The sequence below is a fragment of the Zeugodacus cucurbitae genome, chromosome 5 (genome assembly GCF_028554725.1).
Source record: "Zeugodacus cucurbitae isolate PBARC_wt_2022May chromosome 5, idZeuCucr1.2, whole genome shotgun sequence".
Taxonomy (NCBI): Eukaryota; Metazoa; Arthropoda; class Insecta; order Diptera; family Tephritidae; genus Zeugodacus; species Zeugodacus cucurbitae.
In genome coordinates this window covers 54,289,494-54,310,041 of record NC_071670.1, presented here as the reverse complement: position 1 = coordinate 54,310,041, position 20,548 = coordinate 54,289,494, and the positions used below count along the sequence as shown (strand labels likewise).

The window sequence follows — 20,548 nt, the reverse complement described above, 5'->3', positions numbered from 1 at the left end:
AATTTTTATATAAAACATCAACATAAAACATCGTTGAAAGTGACATCGATGCATCGATGTTTTTAGATTCGGGACATCGATGGCTAACATCGATGCTTTTTGACGAAAACATCGATGTTTCAAAAACATCGATACATCGTTTGCATCCCTATGTATGAGGACTTGAATACTTATGGTCCGATTTTGAAGATTTTTAAAAGAGCGATGGCACACTATAAATGCAGTATTTGTACAAAGTTCTATTCCGATATCTGCACTGGTGCTTCCTTTATATGTTGTAAAGTAGATGATTCAGATTGGCTTCAAAGTTCTGGTATATGGGAAGAGGCGTGGTTGAAAGTTTCGTTGATATAGCTTTAGTAGTTTACGAGATATGAATATGAAAAAACTTAGTATGGGGCGGGGCCACGCCCACTTTCCCAAAAAAATTACATCCAAATATGCCCCTTCCTAGAACCAAATTTGTAGTTCATAGTTCGTTTGTACCGAATTTTAAGTTCATAGATTAATTTATGGCTTAGTTATAGCTCTTTATGTGTTTTCCGCCCATCTTCGAACTTAACCTTCTTATGGTGCCAAACACCTGTTCCAAGTTTCATTAAGATATCTCAATTTTTACTCAAGTTACAGCTTGCACGGACGGACAGACAGTTATCCGGATTTGAACTTTACTCGTCACCCTGATCACTTTGGTACTATACAACTATATCTAACTCGTTTAGTTTTAGGACTTGCAAACAACCGTTATGTGAACAAAACAATAATACTCTCTTAGCAACTTTTGTTGCGAGAGTATAAAAAGATCTCCAAGCCCGTGATATTTTACAATTACAGTAATTTTTTGAACACATCACGTGAATAACGAAATAGCGTCATTCGTGGATTCTTTACTGTTTAGATTTAGGTTAGTTTAGGTTATTAAGCATATGCAAGAAGATCTCACTTGAACAGTTTTGAGCTCTGGCGAAACGCTTGGAATATGTCACGAACTCCTTAAATCGGCGAATGTCAGTTCTAGCCAATTCGTTGGGTTCGCCAAAGGTGGGCCTATCAATCTCAGTCTGGGAAAAGTTGGATATTGGAGAAGGTGATTCCACCTCGCCTTCCTCCAAATAGCTTAAAAAACTTGTGTCTGCCAGGATCCCTAGCCTTAACGTTCCTGCCAGACAATATCCAGTACTCACACCTATGATCGCGCCAAGATTAACCTTGCTTAGAGAAAGCAGTTTTTATTGTTGTTCAAAGAGTATCACTGAAAGTACTAACGCACTCAATGAAGAACTGGTCTGTAGTACGTAGCAGTAGTAACCATCAGCTCTAAAACTACTATTTCATCGACCAAAACTCGATATCATTTAAGAAGAGTATGTATACCGACCCGTTTGGTATATGATATAAATTTAAAATTGAAGCGGTTTTTTTGGGACAATTCCCACTGCTCAGCATAAAATATCAGCCTGTACAGAATATTTCAACCATAGAAAAATTCAAAAGAATCAAGACGCTTTGCAAGATTTCAAAAAAAATATTAGGATCTCCAATAGAATCACTCTTGCCAACAGGTGCTACTACGGACTGAGTAGGCAATTGAAAAAGTAAAGTCCTCTCTCGACGAACAAAAACTAAACTCTACAAGTCACTCATAATTCCCGTCCTTTATGGTGCAGAAGCGTGGACGATGTCAACAACCGATGAGACGGCACTAGAAGTTTTCGAGAGAAAGGTTTTGCGCAAGATTTATGGTCCCTTAAACATTGGCAACGGCGAATACCGCAGACGATGGAATGAAAAGACAGCGACTACGCTGGCTAGGTCATGTTGTTCGAATGCACGAAAGTGCCCCAGCTCTGATAGTTTTCGATGCGGTACCCGCTGGTGGAAGCCGAGGAAGAGGGAGACCTCCACTCCGATGGAAGGACCAATTGGAGAAGGACCTGACTTCACTTGGTATTACTAATTGGCGCCAAACTGCCAAAAGGAGAGATGCGTGGCGCGCTGTTGTGGACACGGCTATAACCGCATAAGCGGTGTCAATCCATCTTTTAATACCATTATTTTATCAATTTATGCTTAAAGTGAATGTCAATCATTCAATTAAAGTATGAATACGAAATTATCATGAACTAATTAAAAACATATCATTTAATTTGCCAACCCACACAATCCTTACATTAATTTATGAAATAACCTTGTGTGGCAAACAAGGCTACAGAATTAAAGCTTTCATTTCGCATTATAGAAATTAATGTAACCGATACACATGCGCCGTAGACAAACGGCAGCAAGCATAAAACCTGATATGGAGTAGAAAAATGGCCATTAACGTTAACCAGCATATCAATCATAATTAAATGAGCTAATTAAGAAGACACTCACTGGCGTTTTGTTGCCACACAATGATGAAGGCAACACGAGGCACAAGTATGTAGAGGTAAACAGCTGTAAGTATGTAAGCCAACTGGTAGTGGCAGAGTAGTCGAGTATAAAGGATATCATAAACTACTGCAACTGACAACCACAGCGCGACTGATATTTTAATTAGCACACACACAACGGTAAAAAGGGAAATATTAGAGAAAAAAAGAAAAACAAAAGAAAATCCCTTAAGCTATGTTGCCTTTGAAAAATGGCGGCACAATGTGTTGCTAATACCGTTAAGCGTTAGCGGCGAGCACGAGTGTGCATAATAGCGTCTGTCTGACCCAGATCGTGTTTACAACCGGAATTTCTTTACATAATTAACAAAATACAATAAAATATAAATGAGGTTTGTATGTGGGTAACAACAACAACAACAATAATGTTTTGGTGTTACGGACTTGACTGTCGCACAACAAAAGGACTAATTAAAAAGTTTGCAATACAATTAGGTGGTAAGTTAACAGCGAACAGTTTTAATGTCAGAGAAACAAGTGGAAACAATAGAAAAGCACACAAAACAACATGAAAACAGTGAAAACCCTCATTTTGCGTGTGTTAAACAAATTTAAAGCGCCGCGTACTGGGGCGTATGAGCAACATTACAATTGCCTGGCGCTGAGGCGATGGTTTAGGTGTGTTTGTACTTATACGAGGTATGTTCAAAAAATAACGGGAATTGTAAAATTCAAATTTAATGGAGTTGGACAGCCTAATTGGGCTTCGTGTGGCTTTTTCATATTTCCAAAAATTAAGATATAATCTTAAAGGGCCGTCCAACAAGCAGACCAAAAATCGCTGAAAGAGCCGAAGGTTATTCAAACAATCTAGTTTGAGAAGTATTTAAACAATTGGAAGAAGCATTGGTATAAGTTCATAATATCTAATGGGGACTATTTTAAAGACGACAACGTTAATGCGAAAGAATGAATAAATATTTTTTCAAAAATCGAAAATTCCCGTTATTTTTTGAACACACCTCGCATTCTTATATTTTCGCATTATACATATATTCCCAACAACATGTCGTTTGCGGCAAAAGAACATCAAAGAAATAAGTGTGGCATTTATGAGCGTCAACAAAAAAAAATGCGAATCTAAGCAAAACACAGAAGGTCTACTTTTTTCGGCACATTTGGTGCGGAAAAATGGCTAAAATCACAAAAGAGAAAAAAACAAAAAAAAAAAGAAGAAAATACCATCATCTTTTTGCCATCAAATATGCATGAAAACAATATTCAACGTAGTAATGAAGTTTTTGCTCTCCATCTATATACCCATACCCACCTCCAGTTCCACACTTCCTTCATTACTTGACGCATTTACGCACATTTTTTCGCTTTTTCATTTAACTTATCGTCACTTCATCTTTTCATTTAGTTACGGTTATTTAGTTTTTATGACGCAAATGAAGATATTTACGAAAATTCAACAAATTACTTATCGACACTCCATTGAAAGGACATTACGTATGGCACGGATACTACGGAACAATGGCAAAAGGAAATGAAAACAGTAAATGTTTTTCGTAACTTATTGGCAGTTGAAGTCGTCAAAAACTGTTAGTAGACACTTTCCACGACTGCCCTTGCAGCCTACGCATAAAATGCGAATAAAAGTAAGCAGTTCGGCTGTCGCCATGTTAGACACTGATTTTACGGATATTTGCATAAAAAATATTTTAATATTCATTGATGTTAAAGTGTTTCAAATTTGCATTAGAAATCAGTTATAACAGTGATTTAGTTCCAAGAAATGTTTAAAAAAAGAGGCATAATTACGTTAGGTTGAATTCTATATAAGATATAAACAGTTATGATTGCAAGCTTATCAGTATTTACATATATCAAATTCCCCAGTCGTCGAGAAAATTAACAATGATACATGTACGAGACGTGTTCAAAAAATAACGGGAATTTTCTTTTTTTTTTTTTGAACAAAATTTAGTTATTTTTTAACACTACTAGTACCTGTCTATTTTTTCATAGAAACACAAAAATGGTTTATATAGCCGAAGGAGCTGATATATGTACGAGACGTGTTCAAAAAATAACGGGAATTTTTTTTTTTTTTTTTTTTTTTGTAACAAAATTTAGTTATTTTTTAACACTACTAGTACCTGTCTATTTTTTCATAGAAACACAAAAATGGTTTATATAGCCGAAGGAGCATTCCCAAAAGCGACCATAAATAAAAAATGGTTCTACGAAATTTCACATAGGTTAGCTGTGAACAAATAAATATACGCCCAATGAAAAATGACAGCTTAATGGGGATTTTTCAACCGAAATCTCCCTTAATGACCTACATTGTACAGTTAATAAAAAAATTTTCACAAAAATGGTAACATTTTGCGTTTTAATTAACATATTCGCTTACCAAAGAGCCCCAATTCGCCGGAAAATATGAGAGTACATTGAAACTGATCACATGTATGTGTATACTCAGTCAAGCGCTTGGACATGAATATATACGTGTAGTTTTCTATGGCTATGGAAGTGCGTATATGCGCGTGCAAAATATATTTACTAGGTCAGATCGGTTTTTGGGGAGATTAAATATTGAGGAAATTTTTTTAATAGTGAAATTAAATAAAAAATATTTAAAAAAAAAAAATATAAAAAAAAAAATAATTAATAAAAAAAATATTAAAAAACAATATATATTTAAAAAAAAACAATAATTAATAAAAAAATATAAAAAAAATAATTAGTAAAAGAAATATTTAAAAAACATATATATTAAAAAAAAAATAATTAATAGAAAAAATATAAAAAAAATAATTGTAAAAAGGTAATTATAAAAAAAATCATAAAAAAATAATTATAAAAAAAAATATAAAAAAAATATTTAAAAAAAAAAATACAAAAAAATAATTCTGATTTATCAAAAATACTTTTTGTCTTTTTTGGAAATTATTAAATAAAAAATAATTTTTGCGCTGTTTTCATTAAAATATGTTTCACAAATGCACTTTTAATTTGTCACAAACAAGATTTGCGATGAAAAAATTAAAAAAGGCAGGCTTAAAATTGTAAAACACATTAGAAATTAGGAAAAAAGAACACGACAAGTATTTTCTAAATAAAACTTAAATTCTCAGGAGACGGCAAAAATATTTTCTTAAAAAAAAACCGACCCCTACTAATAATTTGATATGTACGGATTTGCAAGCAATTTGTATTCATAATAATGGGTCAGCATTACACTCTTTATTTTTATGGAAATTCTAATGGCCCAATGTGTGCAAGTGAGAAATTCTATTCCAATCCAACAACTTGTGTTTACACGCACACAATGTGTAAATTACTTTAATAAATTTGATGACAGTAAAATTGTGTGTTAACTTGTCAGAAAAGGGTAAACAATTTGTTGAAAAAAAAATATTTTTGACGAAAATTGAAATTTTTGAAATATTGAACTTAAGAAAAAAATATTTGTGAAAAAAGACCATCGATTTTCTCAATTTATCCTTTCTTTTGACCTTCTACATTTTTTGAAAAATGTATTTCAGGAAAACTCATTGAGCTCTGATATTTGCTATCGAGTGCAATCTTTTCAACCATTTTGAGTTGCAGCACGAACAAATTTCGAACGCAAGAGCCGCAGCATTGTAAGGTGATCGCTGAGCCAAGATCTTGCGATCTCTTTGATCATTTTCTCAACAAAAGATCAAGTAAACATTCACTGGTTTTAAGCCGTATATTTACTTGCATCGATTGCCGAGCGTTCGCCTCAACAATTTACTAATACTCTAAAATGCACCCTGTGCTGATCAAAAGCTCATAATTCCCTACATGTTGTGTAGGAGTGTAGCGTCATATTGCATGTATAATTTGTATTTCCTACGTTGTGCGTGCTTGATTATGTGTGAAGCCCCCTGGGTTCAATGTCGAATTTATGACTCTAAGCTTTTGTTTGCCACCCAAACATTCTGTATGATGGATGACATTAAACACTGTGTGTGGGTGTGGATGTGGGCGGTCGTACATGCATTTTAGCTTTCATGCAGAGAATATTCTATGAAAATTCAGATCAAAGCTTAGGAAAAATGGTTCAAAATTTAGCTGAGATTAGAAACTCTATTTTTTTCTTACTAAAGCTTGTGCGATATTTATTTGACTGTCTTTAGACTTTGCCATTTAATTAAAAAGTTAAGGATAACACAAAAAAATTTTAAAGAAATTTAAATAAATAAAAAAATAAATTTAATAAATAAAAAATGATTAAAAATAAATAAAAACAAATAAAATAAAATTAAATAAAAATAAAATAATGTAAAAGAAAATATATTTTAAAGTAAAATTAATAAATTAGAAAAAAAATAAGTAAGGGAGGGCTAAGTTCCGGTGTAACCGAACATTTTATACTCTCTCAATTTATTTATTTAACTTTATTTATATTATATAATACACAATTTGACCCACATATTCGTCATATATAGTGCATAAAGTCCATTGAAAGTTGGAAACCATAATATTAGGTTAGAAGCACCGAGGCCCTCGTGTTCGAAATATGGGGCCTTAAAAACCTATGGTCCGATTTCGGCGATTTTTAGAATGGGGCTGCCACACCATTAACATAGTATTTGTGCAAAGTTCTGCACCGATATCTTCACCAGTACTTACTTTATATATTGTAAAGTAAACGATTCGGATAGTCTTCAAAGTTCTTGTATATAGGAAGTAGGTGCGGTTGTGAAGCGATTTGGCCTATTTTCACAACATATCATTGGGATGTAAGGAAACTATTACAAACCAAGTTTCATCGAAATCGGTTGAGTAGTTCCTGAGATATGGTTTTCGACCCATAAGTGAGCGATGCCACGCCCATTTTCCATTTTGTAAAATAATCTGAGTGCAGCTTCCATCTGCCATTTCTTATGTGAAGTTTCTGACGTTTTTCGTTAGTGGGTAACGCACTTTTAGTAATTTTCAACCTAACTTTTATATGGGAGGTGGGCGTGGTTATGATCCGATTTCTTTCATTTTTGGACTGTATTAGGAAGTGGCTAAAAAAGACGACTGCAGAAAGTTTGGTTTATATAGCTCTATTGGTTTGCGAGATATGTACAAAAAACTTAGTAGGGGGCGGGGCCAAGCCCACTTCCCCCAAAAATTACATCCAAATATGCCCCTTCATAGTGAGATCCTTCATACCAAATTTTATTTTCATAGCTTTATTTATGGCTTAGTTATGGCACTTTATGTGTTTTCGGTTTTCGCCATTTTGTGGGCGTGGCAGTGGTCCGATTTTGCTCATTTTCGAAAGCAACCTTCCTATGGTGCCAAGAAATAAGTGTAGTAAGTGAAACTTGTTTCATCAAGATATCTTAATTTTTACTCAAGTTACAGCTTGCACAGACGGACGGACGGACAGACAGACATTCGGATTTGAACTCCACTCTTCACCCTGATCACTTTGGTATATATAACCCTATATCTAACTCGTTTAGTTTTGGGTGTTACAAACAACCGTTATGTGAACAAAACTATAATACTCTCTTTAGCAACTTTTGTTGCGAGAGTATAAAAATAAAACAAAATATTAAATAATAAATAAACTTTCAAAATGTGTGTCAAAAGCTTTAAGCATAAGTGTCATATGAATGAGAATTTCATCAAAAATCTGCTCAGATTAAATACTATCGGGTATAGAAAACCAAAAATTTCGCAATTTATAACTAACCAAACAGCATTTTTTTTAAATTCCTAAGGGTTTTTTCTTTTTTTTTTTACAACCACATCTATAAATTACGTGAAAAATTTAATGGATTTTGAATTTTTCCTTTGCATTATACGGAAAATATTTTTAAAAATGTTTTTTTTTTTATATTTTTAAATTAATAATATAATTTCATAGCTTCATATAATTTGTTTACTTTAATTATATTTTAATTATGTTTGTTACGTTCACTATTTCGCTTTTTCAAAAAAATATTTTTTTTCTTCTCTTTCGTCTCAGTCCAGCCAAAAACGATTTGCTCACTTTCCGAGACACAGTCAAATTTACGGCTGCATACCATACACGCAAACAAACATTTAGCTAACGGTATACATATAGCTTACACACAAATAGCCATAGCCAGCTCCATGTGTGCTTTGCCATATTTTATTTAATTATTTCATGGAAAAACTGATACAACAAATAACAAAAGAAATATGATAGAAAGTCATATTTCACACCGACAACAACAATAATAATAATAACAATAGCACGAGCTGTAGTGACAGCAATTATATGCGACTATATACTATAACTAGCAAATATACACAACAACAACAACAACACACACTGGTCAACTTATATGCTGTCTGTCTGTAGTCTTGATATGCCTGTTGTGTAGCTAACAAGAATAATAACAACAATTATAATGCCGCCTCTGCAACTGCCTCTGTAGCAACGCATTGTTGATAAGCGGAAGGAAGTTAATTTTGCATATAAATGGTGAAAGGCATACAAATCTCTGTTGATAACAAACTGAAGGTTTTGTATTCTTCTAATTGCTGTTGGCACTGCATTTATTATGCGATTGCGTGCTGTTTTGTTGGGTTTTTATGGAAATTCTCGCATGAAATGGCACAAAACAAATTGCAAGCAAAAGTGATACCAAAATTGCAGGCTTTGTTGTATGTGCTATTTTGAATAATAAAAGATAGTGAGACATTTGTAATCAGTGCGACATATGAGACGTGTCCATGCTGTCCGAAATGAATTTTGTGTAATATAAGTGATATGGAATAAAAAAAAATAGTTTTCAAACGAAATATTATTCTTTGAGGATAAGTTGTTGTTGTAAAAGCAGAAAACCATCAGAAAAATAAAATTTTGGACTGATAAACCTTCCGATTAAGTACACAGTTTTCTGATCTGTCAAATCAGGAATCAAAAATTAAACGGACCCGGCTTCTTATCTGCCCAGAGATTGTCAAATCGGCAGCATTTCTCAGAATTATTTGGAAATTTTGTATGCCACTTCAACAACAACAACATTTATTTTAATGGTAATAATTTCTGGGAACATAATCTTAAATAAGAACACATAATAAATTTGTTTAAACACATACATACAAACATATGAACGCCGAAATATGTATATAACGGGTGATTTTTTTGAGGTTAGGATTTTCATGCATTAGTATTTGACAGATCACGTGGGATTTCAGACATGGTGTCAAAGAGAAAGATGCTCAGTATGCTTTGACATTTCATCATGAATAGACTTACTAACGAGCAACGCTTGCAAATCATTGAATTTTATTACCAAAATCAGTGTTCGGTTCGAAATGTGTGAGTTGGCAGAAAATCCGCTTTTTTATCGACAAATTTTGTTCAGCGATGAGGCTCATTTCTGGTTGAATGGCTACGTAAATAAGCAAAATTGCCGCATTTGGGGTGAAGAGCAACCAGAAGCCGTTCAAGAACTGCCCATGCATCCCGAAAAATGCACTGTTTGGTGTGGTTTGTACGCTGGTGGAATCATTGGACCGTATTTTTTCAAAGATGCTGTTGGACGCAACGTTACGGTGAATGGCGATCGCTATCGTTCGATGCTAACAAACTTTTTGTTGCCAAAAATGGAAGAACTGAACTTGGTTGACATGTGGTTTCAACAAGATGGCGCTACATGCCACACAGCTCGCGATTCTATGGCCATTTTGAGGGAAAACTTCGGAGAACAATTCATCTCAAGAAATGGACCCGTAAGTTGGCCACCAAGATCATGCGATTTAACGCCTTTAGACTATTTTTTGTGGGGCTACGTCAAGTCTAAAGTCTACAGAAATAAGCCAGCAACTATTCCAGCTTTGGAAGACAACATTTCCGAAGAAATTCGGGCTATTCCGGCCGAAATGCTCGAAAAAGTTGCCCAAAATTGGACTTTCCGAATGGACCACCTAAGACGCAGCCGCGGTCAACATTTAAATGAAATTATCTTCAAAAAGTAAATGTCATGAACCAATCTAACGTTTCAAATAAAGAACCGATGAGATTTTGCAAATTTTATGCGTTTTTTTTTTTTTAAAAGTTATCAAGCTCTTAAAAAATCACCCTTTAGAAAAAATGTATTACAAATCATGAATATCCGAAAGTGATGAGATACCAGTTAATAAGCGAGTTGTCAACCGATTAGTCTACCTGTTATCAGTCATTTAATAAGCTACCCTACCATTATAACTTAGTTGCGCTTACTGCACCCATATCCGCACACCCGAATGGGGAATATGTATGGAGATAAGCTAATATTAGAAACACATACGAAATGTGCGTACAAGCGCTGCTATAAATATTATATAAACAACACAGCACCGTTTTTGGATGACACAGAAATAACCAGATCATGCATACGAGCGGAAAAATATAAGAAGATAATTTATTTTCTTAAGGTTATCTTAAAACACATATTTATATAGCACGTATACATATGTACGCATGTAAATAACTGTGGAAGTTAAGTAAACAGTCGGAAAATGAAAGTCTGGCCTTGGACTGGACGCTGGCGCCATTTATATAAGTATGTTCATGTGACTTCAAATAATGAAAAATAAGAAAGACCTTGCATGACAGACTTTCTACTATTTCTACTATTGACTACAGTACATATTTAATCTAATAATAAGTAAGAAAGAATGTATTACTCACCTGTGCCATTTGTGGCTTGCGATTGAAATCGCGCGGATCCATGCTGTTGGCATCCAAATAAATGACCAAATTACAGAGTAAAACACCATCGCGCAGCGTCAAGGCAAGGACGCGTATTTCTGAGTCGGGCCAATTGGCTTTGTGATCGGGTGGTATAATTTTGCAACGCGTTAACCATGCAACACACTCGCGCCACAAATCATTATTGGCGACACCGCCACCAGCACTACCGCCGCCGGTTGCGCCCAAAACACCGCCACTACCACTACCGCTACCAGTATTGTTGCTGGGCAAAGCCATCTTGTTGCTGTTGTATGAATGCAGATAAAATGGACTGTATGTAACTTGCTCACTCCGCCACTACTTACTTCTTCGAGAAGTGCTGATAAATATATATGAATTATTTTTTTATTTTTATTTTTATTATTGTTGGGATTATAGATATGCTAAGTATTTATTTACAGTTGTGCGTTGTAGTTTATACATATAGTTTATATATGGAAAAATGCTTTTACCGCACAACGAAAAGTGACACAAATCTTATTTGCCTTTTAAGCGCGCCAGTATTGACAGCCATATGAGCACATATGCATTTATTTTAGACACACACATTGATGTACGCACACATTGATCTACATCTGTATGGACGCAGTAAAATACACGCGGTTATACACTATGGAATTATTGCACGGTCTTGACTACTCTTTCAACAAATCATCACGTAAACAATTATGGCTATTTTTCTATAGCAATAACAATATTTGCTCGCGATCACACATAATACACATTTCCACAATTCATTTAATTAATAATAAATTCTATGTCGAGTATAGACACACACACAATTGTTGCTACTCTGGTTTGAAGATTTTCTTGTTTGTTTTTGTGATTTTGGTTAAAAATTCTAAAATTCCAAATACCACCGCTACTATGTTGACGGCGGCCAATTCCGATACTGGTGTCTGCAGCTTTTTGGCCTTTGAATTTTATTTGCACTTGCAATCAAGGACGGTGACTTTTTGACACAACGTACGCTCCTAGGCGTACACAAACAATAATTGAAGAGATTTTTCGCTACACAAACTTTAAGTTTATTATTGGAATTCAAACATTTGTTTTTCCGGATTAAAACTAAAAACCACTTCACTTGTCCGTTCGCAACGAAAAATTATTTGTTCTCTGATTTGGAAGGCGACAACTACTGCCTTTGAAAGCGACAGCGAGTTCCTTGCGTCCTGTCAGTGCAATCAGCAAAACAATTTGACAGCAGCCGTAAGCAGGTGTTGCCACATTTCTCAAGCATGCAAATGTACTTAAAATTGCGTGTACTAAAATGAAAAATAAGCTAATAGTAAATTAGAAATGTTTATTTATTTATTTTGTTTCCAAAGTTATTATGAATTTGTTGAAATCAAAAATCTGTTTTTATACAAAGCCAAGCGACAGTTCTAGTGAAGAATTGTAAAATCTTTACAGAAGTGTACTAAACACAGGCATTTTTTATTAGACAGCACTGTATTGTCATTTGACAATCAGACTAGGTTTGCTACTTGACTTGTAATTTGTAAAAAATATAATTAAAAACGATAGATTGTAATTTATAATTTGCGCCAAACAATGTATTTTATAATTTTACAAGCTCGAAATAGATTTTTACATTAGTTTAACATAAAAATAATATCCTTAATCCTTAAAGGAGATTAACATATCGTTAATGTACAAATTAGTGTAATAATTTCTAAACGAGAACAATTTTCTTCTTTTTTACTTTCTTTCTTATTTGTTCGGATATATTTCAAATAGATCTCAATGCAAAGATCTAATCAACGTACATATATAGTATGTATCGAAATTAAAGTCACATAATAACTTAAAAATAAAACTTAACGTCAAATTAACTATTATTGCGAATACTAAATCTTTACATACTTATACATATACATAAATTAATAGATGCATATGTATGATCGCCAATGCACATAAAGCATATTTGCGTAAAAACTATGTATGTTAAAGCGAACACTTAAGTATATACTGAAATCTGAAATTCGTTAGTTTTCTTTTCCATGCAAACGCGAAAGGAGCGATTCAATGTCGTCTATTTGGAGCACATCTGTAGGACCAGCAGAATTCGTTGTTGCTGTTTGAGTTGGTGGCGCCGACGCAGACGATCCACTCGCAACTTCCGTATCAGCGACAACATGCTTTGTTGGTCTCCTGCAAATGAAATTAATGTCAATTGGATGTTTGTGAAGTCAAATAATATGCTATATTGCAACTCACGTCCGCCTCCGTGGTTCTTGTGTGCTGCTAGTGGCTGGCGCAGAGATGGGTGTAGAAGTTGCAGCTGGTTTGGCTTCATTAGAGCTGCTAACAGTTGAGGTGGTTACTTGCTGTGTTGTTGTTGTCGTGCTATGCACTACACCTACAGTGGCGATGTTATCCAGATCAACGCCACATGTATTTATGCGTACCTTACGTTTTTTCGGAATGTTACGTATTTGTTGGGATGAGGGTGATGTAGTAAATAACACCATTTCGTCGGTCATGCGCCAAATGTGTTTCTCTTCCTCATCGAAGGCAACGACCATTTTGAAGTTTGTAAAATCTCGTCGTGGCAAAGGATTTGCTGGCGCTACATCAGGACCGTTATAGGTAACTGTTACAAAGCGTACTGGATCATCTTCCGTAACCGACGTTAGTTCACAAGCCTCCATGGGATCCTCTTCGGAAGTTTCGGCCGCTTCAGTCTCCATATTTGTGGTCGATGTGGGTAAAGTTTTGCTGTCGTTATTCGCTTCAGCTCTATCCGCGTTTGGTGTGCTCTCTTCAGCTTCCGTTTCTTTTGGTGAATTGTCCTTTTCAATTGCTTGATCTACATCAATTTTGTCAACATTTGATTCTTGTCCTGCTGTTATACTATATTTTTGCGTCGGTAGATTTTGTGTAGTTTCTTTTGTTTTTGTATTTGTATTAGATACGCTTGCATCGTCATTCATTTTGCTGCTGGATGTCGCTTCTGATCTTTGATTCGTCATATCTTCTATATCTTCTGATACAGTTACTATTTCTATTTCATCTTTGGACTTTCTTTTCTGCGTGGCAGTAGTTTCTTTCGACGGATGTTTCTCCGAGTTCGTTTCAACAGTTGCTTGCTCATCTGTTTGCTTTATTTCTTCTGTTTCTTTATCGGATTTGGCTGACTCTGCAGGCACTTTAGATGCCTTGGTCATTTTACCCAGGGGTTTTGCTTCCTTTTCCTTTTTTTCGGTATCTTTTTTCTTTTCTGGTTTTGATTTTTCAACTTTTTTGATAGTGTCAGACTTATCAGTTTTTTCAGGCTTAACCTGTAAGATTTCCTGTCCTTTCTTATCGCTAAGCTCACTTGGTTCTTCGTCTCTAACCTCATCCTCGTCTTGCTTTTGCTCGTCCACTGTTGTTTTTGGTTCTAATACATCGTTGGATGCCGTTTTTTTACTTTTCGTCACTCTTGTGCGTACAGGTGGTTTTTTGATAGCAGTCGCTAACAACCGCTTAGCCGTGGTTGCCGCCTTAGCCTTCGTTGTTTTCAGCGGCTTCTTGGTTTTGTTGGCTTCTATGGCATCCTCTGATGCTTCCTCTTTGTCGTCTTCATGACCATCCTTCAACCGGCTCTTTTTGTTTACAAGCAAACGTGGTGACACACGCAGTAAACTGGGTCGATCGGCAGTTAGTCTTGTTGGTGTTTTTATTTTTATTCTTGGCACAGGACTGACATTTTTTCCGCCCATATCTTCTTTTTCCGCCACGCTTTTGGTGCTTACTTTATGCGGCGTTTTCACTTCCTCCAACTGGTCGGGTTCGTAGACAGTTTCGGGTGCATTGGTGCCCTTGAAGCCGAGCGGTTTGCGCACAATCTTCTTGCGGCCCAAGCTGGTGGTGCGCGACTTCTTCAAAGCCGGCAGCGCTTCAATTTGTACGCACTGCCTTTGTTTGGCTTTCACTTTCGAGATGAGTGTCTTCAACGGCAGACGTTCGGTCTTCTCCGTCAACTCGTACGTTGTTGTGGCTTGTGTGAAGAGCGTCGTGGTTGCATTGTCGTCCAGCGAGGCCATTGGAGGCACCGCTGTCGGTTTGCGCACCTTCTCGCTATCCGTATGCTGAGGAACTTGTTTTTTGGCGGAGAGCTGCAGTGCGGTTAGCACTTCCATTGTGCGCTTCTCCTCCACTAGCAGTTTGGGTTTACTTGCTTCTAATTTTGTTGTTGCTACTGCGAGCGGTATTGTTGCCTTTGCCGGTAGAATCTTTGCTTTCTCCCTCATTGTGGCAATCTTGCGTGTCGCACTCAGCGCTGCGGTTGCTGCTGGGTGTTTATCTCGTCGTTGGTTGGCATCTTGCTTCAGCTTCTCCATAATGCGCTCACGCTTTTGCTGTAAGTCTTCATCCAAGCGATTCCTCTTCTCTGCGGATTTCAATGGTACAGTTACCTTGATTGACGTCGTTGGTGCATGCTCGTGTGGTGTATCTGCAGCTTGCGGATCCACTTTGCTCGGTGTCAGCCAACTACGTACCGGGTAACGTACTTCTCCATCATTACTTACCAACTGTGAGTTCTCTTCCTCGGTGACAGCCAACTTCTGCCACTCTTCATCTTCCGTACTACTTATAGATGAGAGATTATCTAGCGATAATGACAAGTTGCTATCTTTTTTCTTCGTTTCTTTTTCATTCGTTGCTGCCTCCTTATGGTGCGTTGTGGCGCTAGAGTTCGTTGAAGAACTCGAGCTACTTGTGGAACTTTGCGATGAGGATGAGGACGAGGTAGAGACTGTGCTAGACGAATTGGAAGACTCGCCCTCAGCACAAATCTCAGGCAACTCAGAGACAAGCGTATAATGTGGATCGATGTTTGAGGGTGCTTCGGCATTATCCGCGCCTTCAGCGCCAAATGATTTTACGCGTTTCAGCACGATTGGTTCCACTCGCAGTTTCTCAGCTGGTATTTCAACACATATTGCCTCTGCTTCTGGTTGCTCGATAGGTTCAACCACTGTCGGTTTTTGTTCCTCAAAGAGCGCACTCTTAACCTCCCCAGCATTTAAATGCTTCTCAAGCAGTTGCGCTCTCTCCTCCTCTTCCTGTCGTTGCTTCTGCGTTGAATCTCTCAAAAGTTTTTCAAAATTTCGATCCAAATCTTCCGACTCATCCGGTTTATAGTACGAACCGCCGGAGGAGTAATCCGTTGGCGCTGTTGCACTGCGTGGCGTCACATCGCGACTCGAACCAAAGGGTGTGAAGCGGAAGCCTGGCGTTATTGCGCTTAATTGTGGTGTATCCAATTCGCTTTTGGTAAGCGAACCAAAGAGATAAGATGTTGAAAGGTGAATATCGTCATCAGCAGAACGCAGCTTGGCCGCTGGCGTGTCTAAGGGGTGTGGCGGCTTACCGGGTGTAGGTGGGATTTCATCCAACAACGTGGGCGCCTTAAAAGGTGTTTCCAGCAGACAAGCAATATTTGCAGTGCGACGATCGCGCTCCTTGTCAATGTGCTGCTCCGGACCATGCACAGTTTCGTTCTCCACAACTGGCGCTGCAGCATTTGTTTGGGCTGCACTATCGAGTGCATCACTTGCAGCCGCTTCGTGTGACTCCTCATTGTCGCTCTCCGCGCATTCACTCTTCGCTTTTGTTAAGGATTCGCGTTTATCTTTTTGTGGTGTTGGAATTTTGATATTGAATTCTTTATTGCGTTCTTTGCTCAAGCGCTTGCTGTCGGTTGCACACTTGACGTGTTGTGTTTTATCCACGATTTTTATATCGGGTTTGACAACTTCTTCAGGCTCATCCTCAATTTTCGACAAGTCGGCTTCACTCTCGGCGAGCACAGCTTTTTTGTGTGCCTCCCGACGCACCTTTTTGCGCATGCGCTTAGAGATTGTTGTACGTTTGCGCCGTAAATAACGTCGTTTTGATGGCGTTCTCTTATCTTTGCGCGCCGATTTCGGTATATCGGCAAGTTGATCGGCATTTATTTGGCGCAAACGCGAATCAAGATCACGATTCGAAGCATTGCGCAAACGCAACCATTCCTCCATCATTTTGTCGTCTTTTAGAGTGGCTACCTTCTGCTCGGTGAGCTGTGGCTCGCTTAATGGCGCACTTTCTTGCGATTCTTCATTTTCTACAGTTTGTTTTGTAAGGGACGGTTTGGTTTCGGATTCATCCGAGGATTTCGACAATTGACGCTTGCACGCACGCACCGCAGTTTTACGTATCTGTTTACGTTTCGGTGTATCGGCGTGATCAGCGACGGCCGATTTTATTTTGTTTAGTATCTTAGACTTATCCGCCTGCTCTACAGCAGACACGTCTCCAAGTGACAATTCGGTTTTAATGACAGTCTGATTGCTACTCTCCTCGGTGACAAAGAGCGGCGGCACGCTACAGCTATTACTGCTCTCATTTGCACTAGCGTCAATTGGCCCGCCTAAAGATGGCAGTATCTCCACATTTTTGATTATCGGACGCTCGGATATATCAGCCGAGTTGGCCAACTCTTCGTTATCCTCTGCGATGGGATTAGGACGCAATGTGGGTTTCTGCGCAGCACGACTACTAACCGTCGGCTTTGGTGAGAATGATAATGTACGCACATGCGAGGTACGCTTACGCGGTGTCGAGAGGCTTTTAAATGCTTTCGTATTCACTATACCACTACCACTCGGCGTCTCACTATCTACCGTCGAACGCGATTGCAACGAACTGGGTACGGTGGTCTCTTTTGGTTTCTTACAGGCGGTGCACGGCTCTAGTGTACCGCCAACCTGTTTTTCTTCGGCTGGATTTGCTTTCTGTGCACTGGCCACAAGAATTGTGTTTGGTGGCAGTTGACCTGCGGAGAAGAAAAGCGGTTTGAGTAAAGGAAATTCAGTTTGAGCACATGCTAAATTACCAATATTTTCCGGTTGCAGTTGCTGAATTATGCCCTCATTGTTGATGAGAAATGGGAAATTTGCTAACAGACCCTCGTCGGCCAGTAGTAACGGTATTGCAAATTGACCACTGGAACCGTCGATGAAAACCTGCTCAAGAGAAGATAAAAAATTGTAGATTTTACTCAAGATATGTATTGCTATAGAAAATACCTGTTCATCCCCAGCCGCATCACCGACATTAGACAAATGATTCATTATATTTTCAGCAGTGGTATTGTCAATGATTTGATCACCAGTTTGTTGTTGTTTTTGTGCACTATCATTCGAATTTAAAACGATCAACTTTGAGAGCGAAAAGTTCGGATCGATCAAGGAACCAAACGAGTTGTTTGCTGTGAGTGAAGAAAGCACTTGTGTATCGCCAACACCGCCATTCAATGAAGTATTGGCAGCGGATATAGCCGTACGTATAATAATAGGCGTGCGTGGCACTGTAGTCGGTTCGGTTGTTTGTTGTGTTGTTGTCGTCGATGAAGTTGGTAGTGTTAATTGTTGTTGGTGTTGTTGCACAAATGCAAATTGTTGTTGATCGAACACAGTACTAATTAGTTGTTGTTGTTGTTGTGATGCAGCCGAAGCTGTATCGATATTACACTGTACGCCTGCTGAGAGATTTGTCGGCTGTATGGATGCTATAATAAATTGTTTAATATTTTTGTCTGAATTTGTGTCTTAAATAAATTTCTAACATACCACCAACAACATTTTCGACAATTGCATCGAATGCCGGATCCTGTTCGGTAGCCTTCAAAATGTCTTTAACCATCTGATCCAACAATTCATTAGAGCTTATAATTTGTTGTTCCTCCGAGAGATTAATCTCATCAGCTGACATATTTGATTTGGTTGCTTTGACGTTGCTTACCGTTGGTTGTGTTTCATTGCATTTCGAGTTGTTGAGCGCTTGATTAATATTATCTACCAATTTCATTTGAAATTGTGGATTGTCCAATATTGCTTGTGATAGCTCCTGAAAAAGTAAAAATATTTTTTATTAGATTTATGAAATACCGAATAACACAAGTTCATATTACCGGTACCGAGGGCGTTGAAAACTTTCCGTTAGCCGATTTACTGTGCGGCGTTGATTCTTTGGTCGGCTTTTCCATGAGTGACAAATCTGTTTCATTGTCTTGCGGCACATTCTCTTCTTCATTACTATCTTCATCGAGTGTGTCCTCGTCATTGTCATCATCTGTCTGCGTTTGATCGCCAGTTGTTGATGGTGTTTGCAATGCTTGCCGCTGGCGTTGTAAATTTTGTTGTTTCGCACTTATAAAGCAAAATGGTTCTAAAATGCGACGCCTTTTTATATTTTTGCTGTTCAAAATGACAGAACTTTGTCGCTCATCGGAGGAGTATGCTAGAGATTCACTGAATATGCAATATAAGTGTTTTTTTTTTTAAATTTTGCGCTACTTTAAATAAATATTTATAATACGTACCGTTTTCTTTTTTGTTTCGGATGCTTATTAGCTGTATTCTCTTTATCTGAATTCACACTGCTGCTCGTCGTAGATTGGTGTTCTGCAATATTTTTATTAAGTGTCGAATTTTCGGCTTGTTGAGTTTTCAAATTTGTTGCAAATCCACGCTCGAGCAATAACTTGACTTTCTCAGGCAGCTTGAGTTCAAAAAGTTCAAATCGTTGACTGCTTGTCAATGAGGACACAAACCGATCGACTATTGATATAATTTCCAATAAGATTTTTTTAGTTTACATATATGTTTTTGTATTTTCACAATATGTACACATAATTGTCTGGTACTGTACTTACCAATATGTTTAATATTTACATATTCGCAAATTATATCTTCCAAATCGGGACAAAAACTGTGTGGCGTAAAGCCGCTGCGATACACCGTAAATTCATGCTTGAGATGTGGTGAAGTTTTACAAAATAGACGCGATGTGCCTTCTAACTTTTGTCTTTTCAAATAGCCTAACAAGTTGGAGGGAAATTATAGTTTGTATTAAGATAGTACGCTTCGCATCAGCGGCACCAGCTGCACAAACGCAACCACTTACCTAGCACAAGACGCGCAATGTCGGAATGCAAAACCACGGCATCCATTTTTTACTTATTAATTTTTGGTTCTACACTTTTCACACACAGCACATTTTTATTAACTACAAACGTTAAACTAATTTCTATGAAAAAAAATACTTTATTGTTGCTTAAATACAAAGATTTTTAAATGTTTTTACGATGCTGCAAAAAAATTCAAGCGAAATGCGCTAAGCGGCATAGAGGAACTTCGCTTGGCTTCATGTTGCCGGATGTGTAGGAATGTATATTTATTTCCAATGGGGCATAATAAGGATGAGTGTACACCAATTGGCAACTAACCATTGAGTAAAAAATATTAAAAAAGCAATTATTACTGTTTGTTTTTGTAAATTATTTAAACAATTCAATAATTATAAATTGAATTGCCTTGTTGGTTATGTTGGAAGTGTAAAAAATAGGCAGCAATTAATTAAAATGTGAAATACAAATATTCGAATTTCA

The 20,548-nt window shown here is 37.2% G+C and overlaps 2 protein-coding genes across 3 annotated transcripts in view; both read right to left on the bottom strand.

Moving 5' to 3' along the window:
- The window catches only part of LOC105208995 (protein vav), a 55,291-nt gene extending 42,946 nt beyond the window's left edge, over positions 1 to 12,345 (bottom strand). Inside the window, exon 1 of one of the 2 annotated variants that reach the window (XM_029038254.2) lies at positions 11,062 to 12,345. In XM_029038254.2, coding sequence (XP_028894087.1) covers positions 11,062 to 11,361 — 300 coding nt within the window. In that variant the 5' untranslated portion in view covers positions 11,362 to 12,345. The remainder of the gene's footprint in view (positions 1 to 11,061) is intronic. The other variant, XM_011179123.3, reaches the window with a different exon arrangement.
- A 726-nt stretch (positions 12,346 to 13,071) lies between these two features.
- Positions 13,072 to 20,333, bottom strand: LOC105208992 (serine-rich adhesin for platelets). Its single transcript, XM_011179118.3, has 9 exons — positions 20,065 to 20,333; positions 19,814 to 19,978; positions 19,481 to 19,718; positions 19,070 to 19,409; positions 18,729 to 19,005; positions 18,186 to 18,667; positions 17,993 to 18,122; positions 13,345 to 17,932; positions 13,072 to 13,278 (listed from the first exon to the last, which is right to left on the bottom strand). Exons 1-9 carry the CDS (start codon positions 20,108 to 20,110, stop codon positions 13,113 to 13,115), a joined length of 6,432 nt encoding a protein of 2,143 aa, XP_011177420.2. The 5' UTR covers positions 20,111 to 20,333; the 3' UTR covers positions 13,072 to 13,112.
- Positions 20,334 to 20,548: the final 215 nt, after the last annotated feature.

Excerpts from the sequence above, each read along its gene's own strand:
- LOC105208992 (XM_011179118.3), bottom strand. The coding sequence starts at position 20,110 with ATGGATGCCGTGGTTTTGCATTCCGACATTGCGCGTCTTGTGCTAG. Across the intron at positions 19,410-19,480 it reads CCGAAACAAAAAAGAAAACG|TGAATCTCTAGCATACTCCT; the intron begins GTACGTATTATA and ends TTGCATATTCAG. Across the intron at positions 19,006-19,069 it reads TTTCAACGCCCTCGGTACCG|GAGCTATCACAAGCAATATT; the intron begins GTAATATGAACT and ends TTACTTTTTCAG.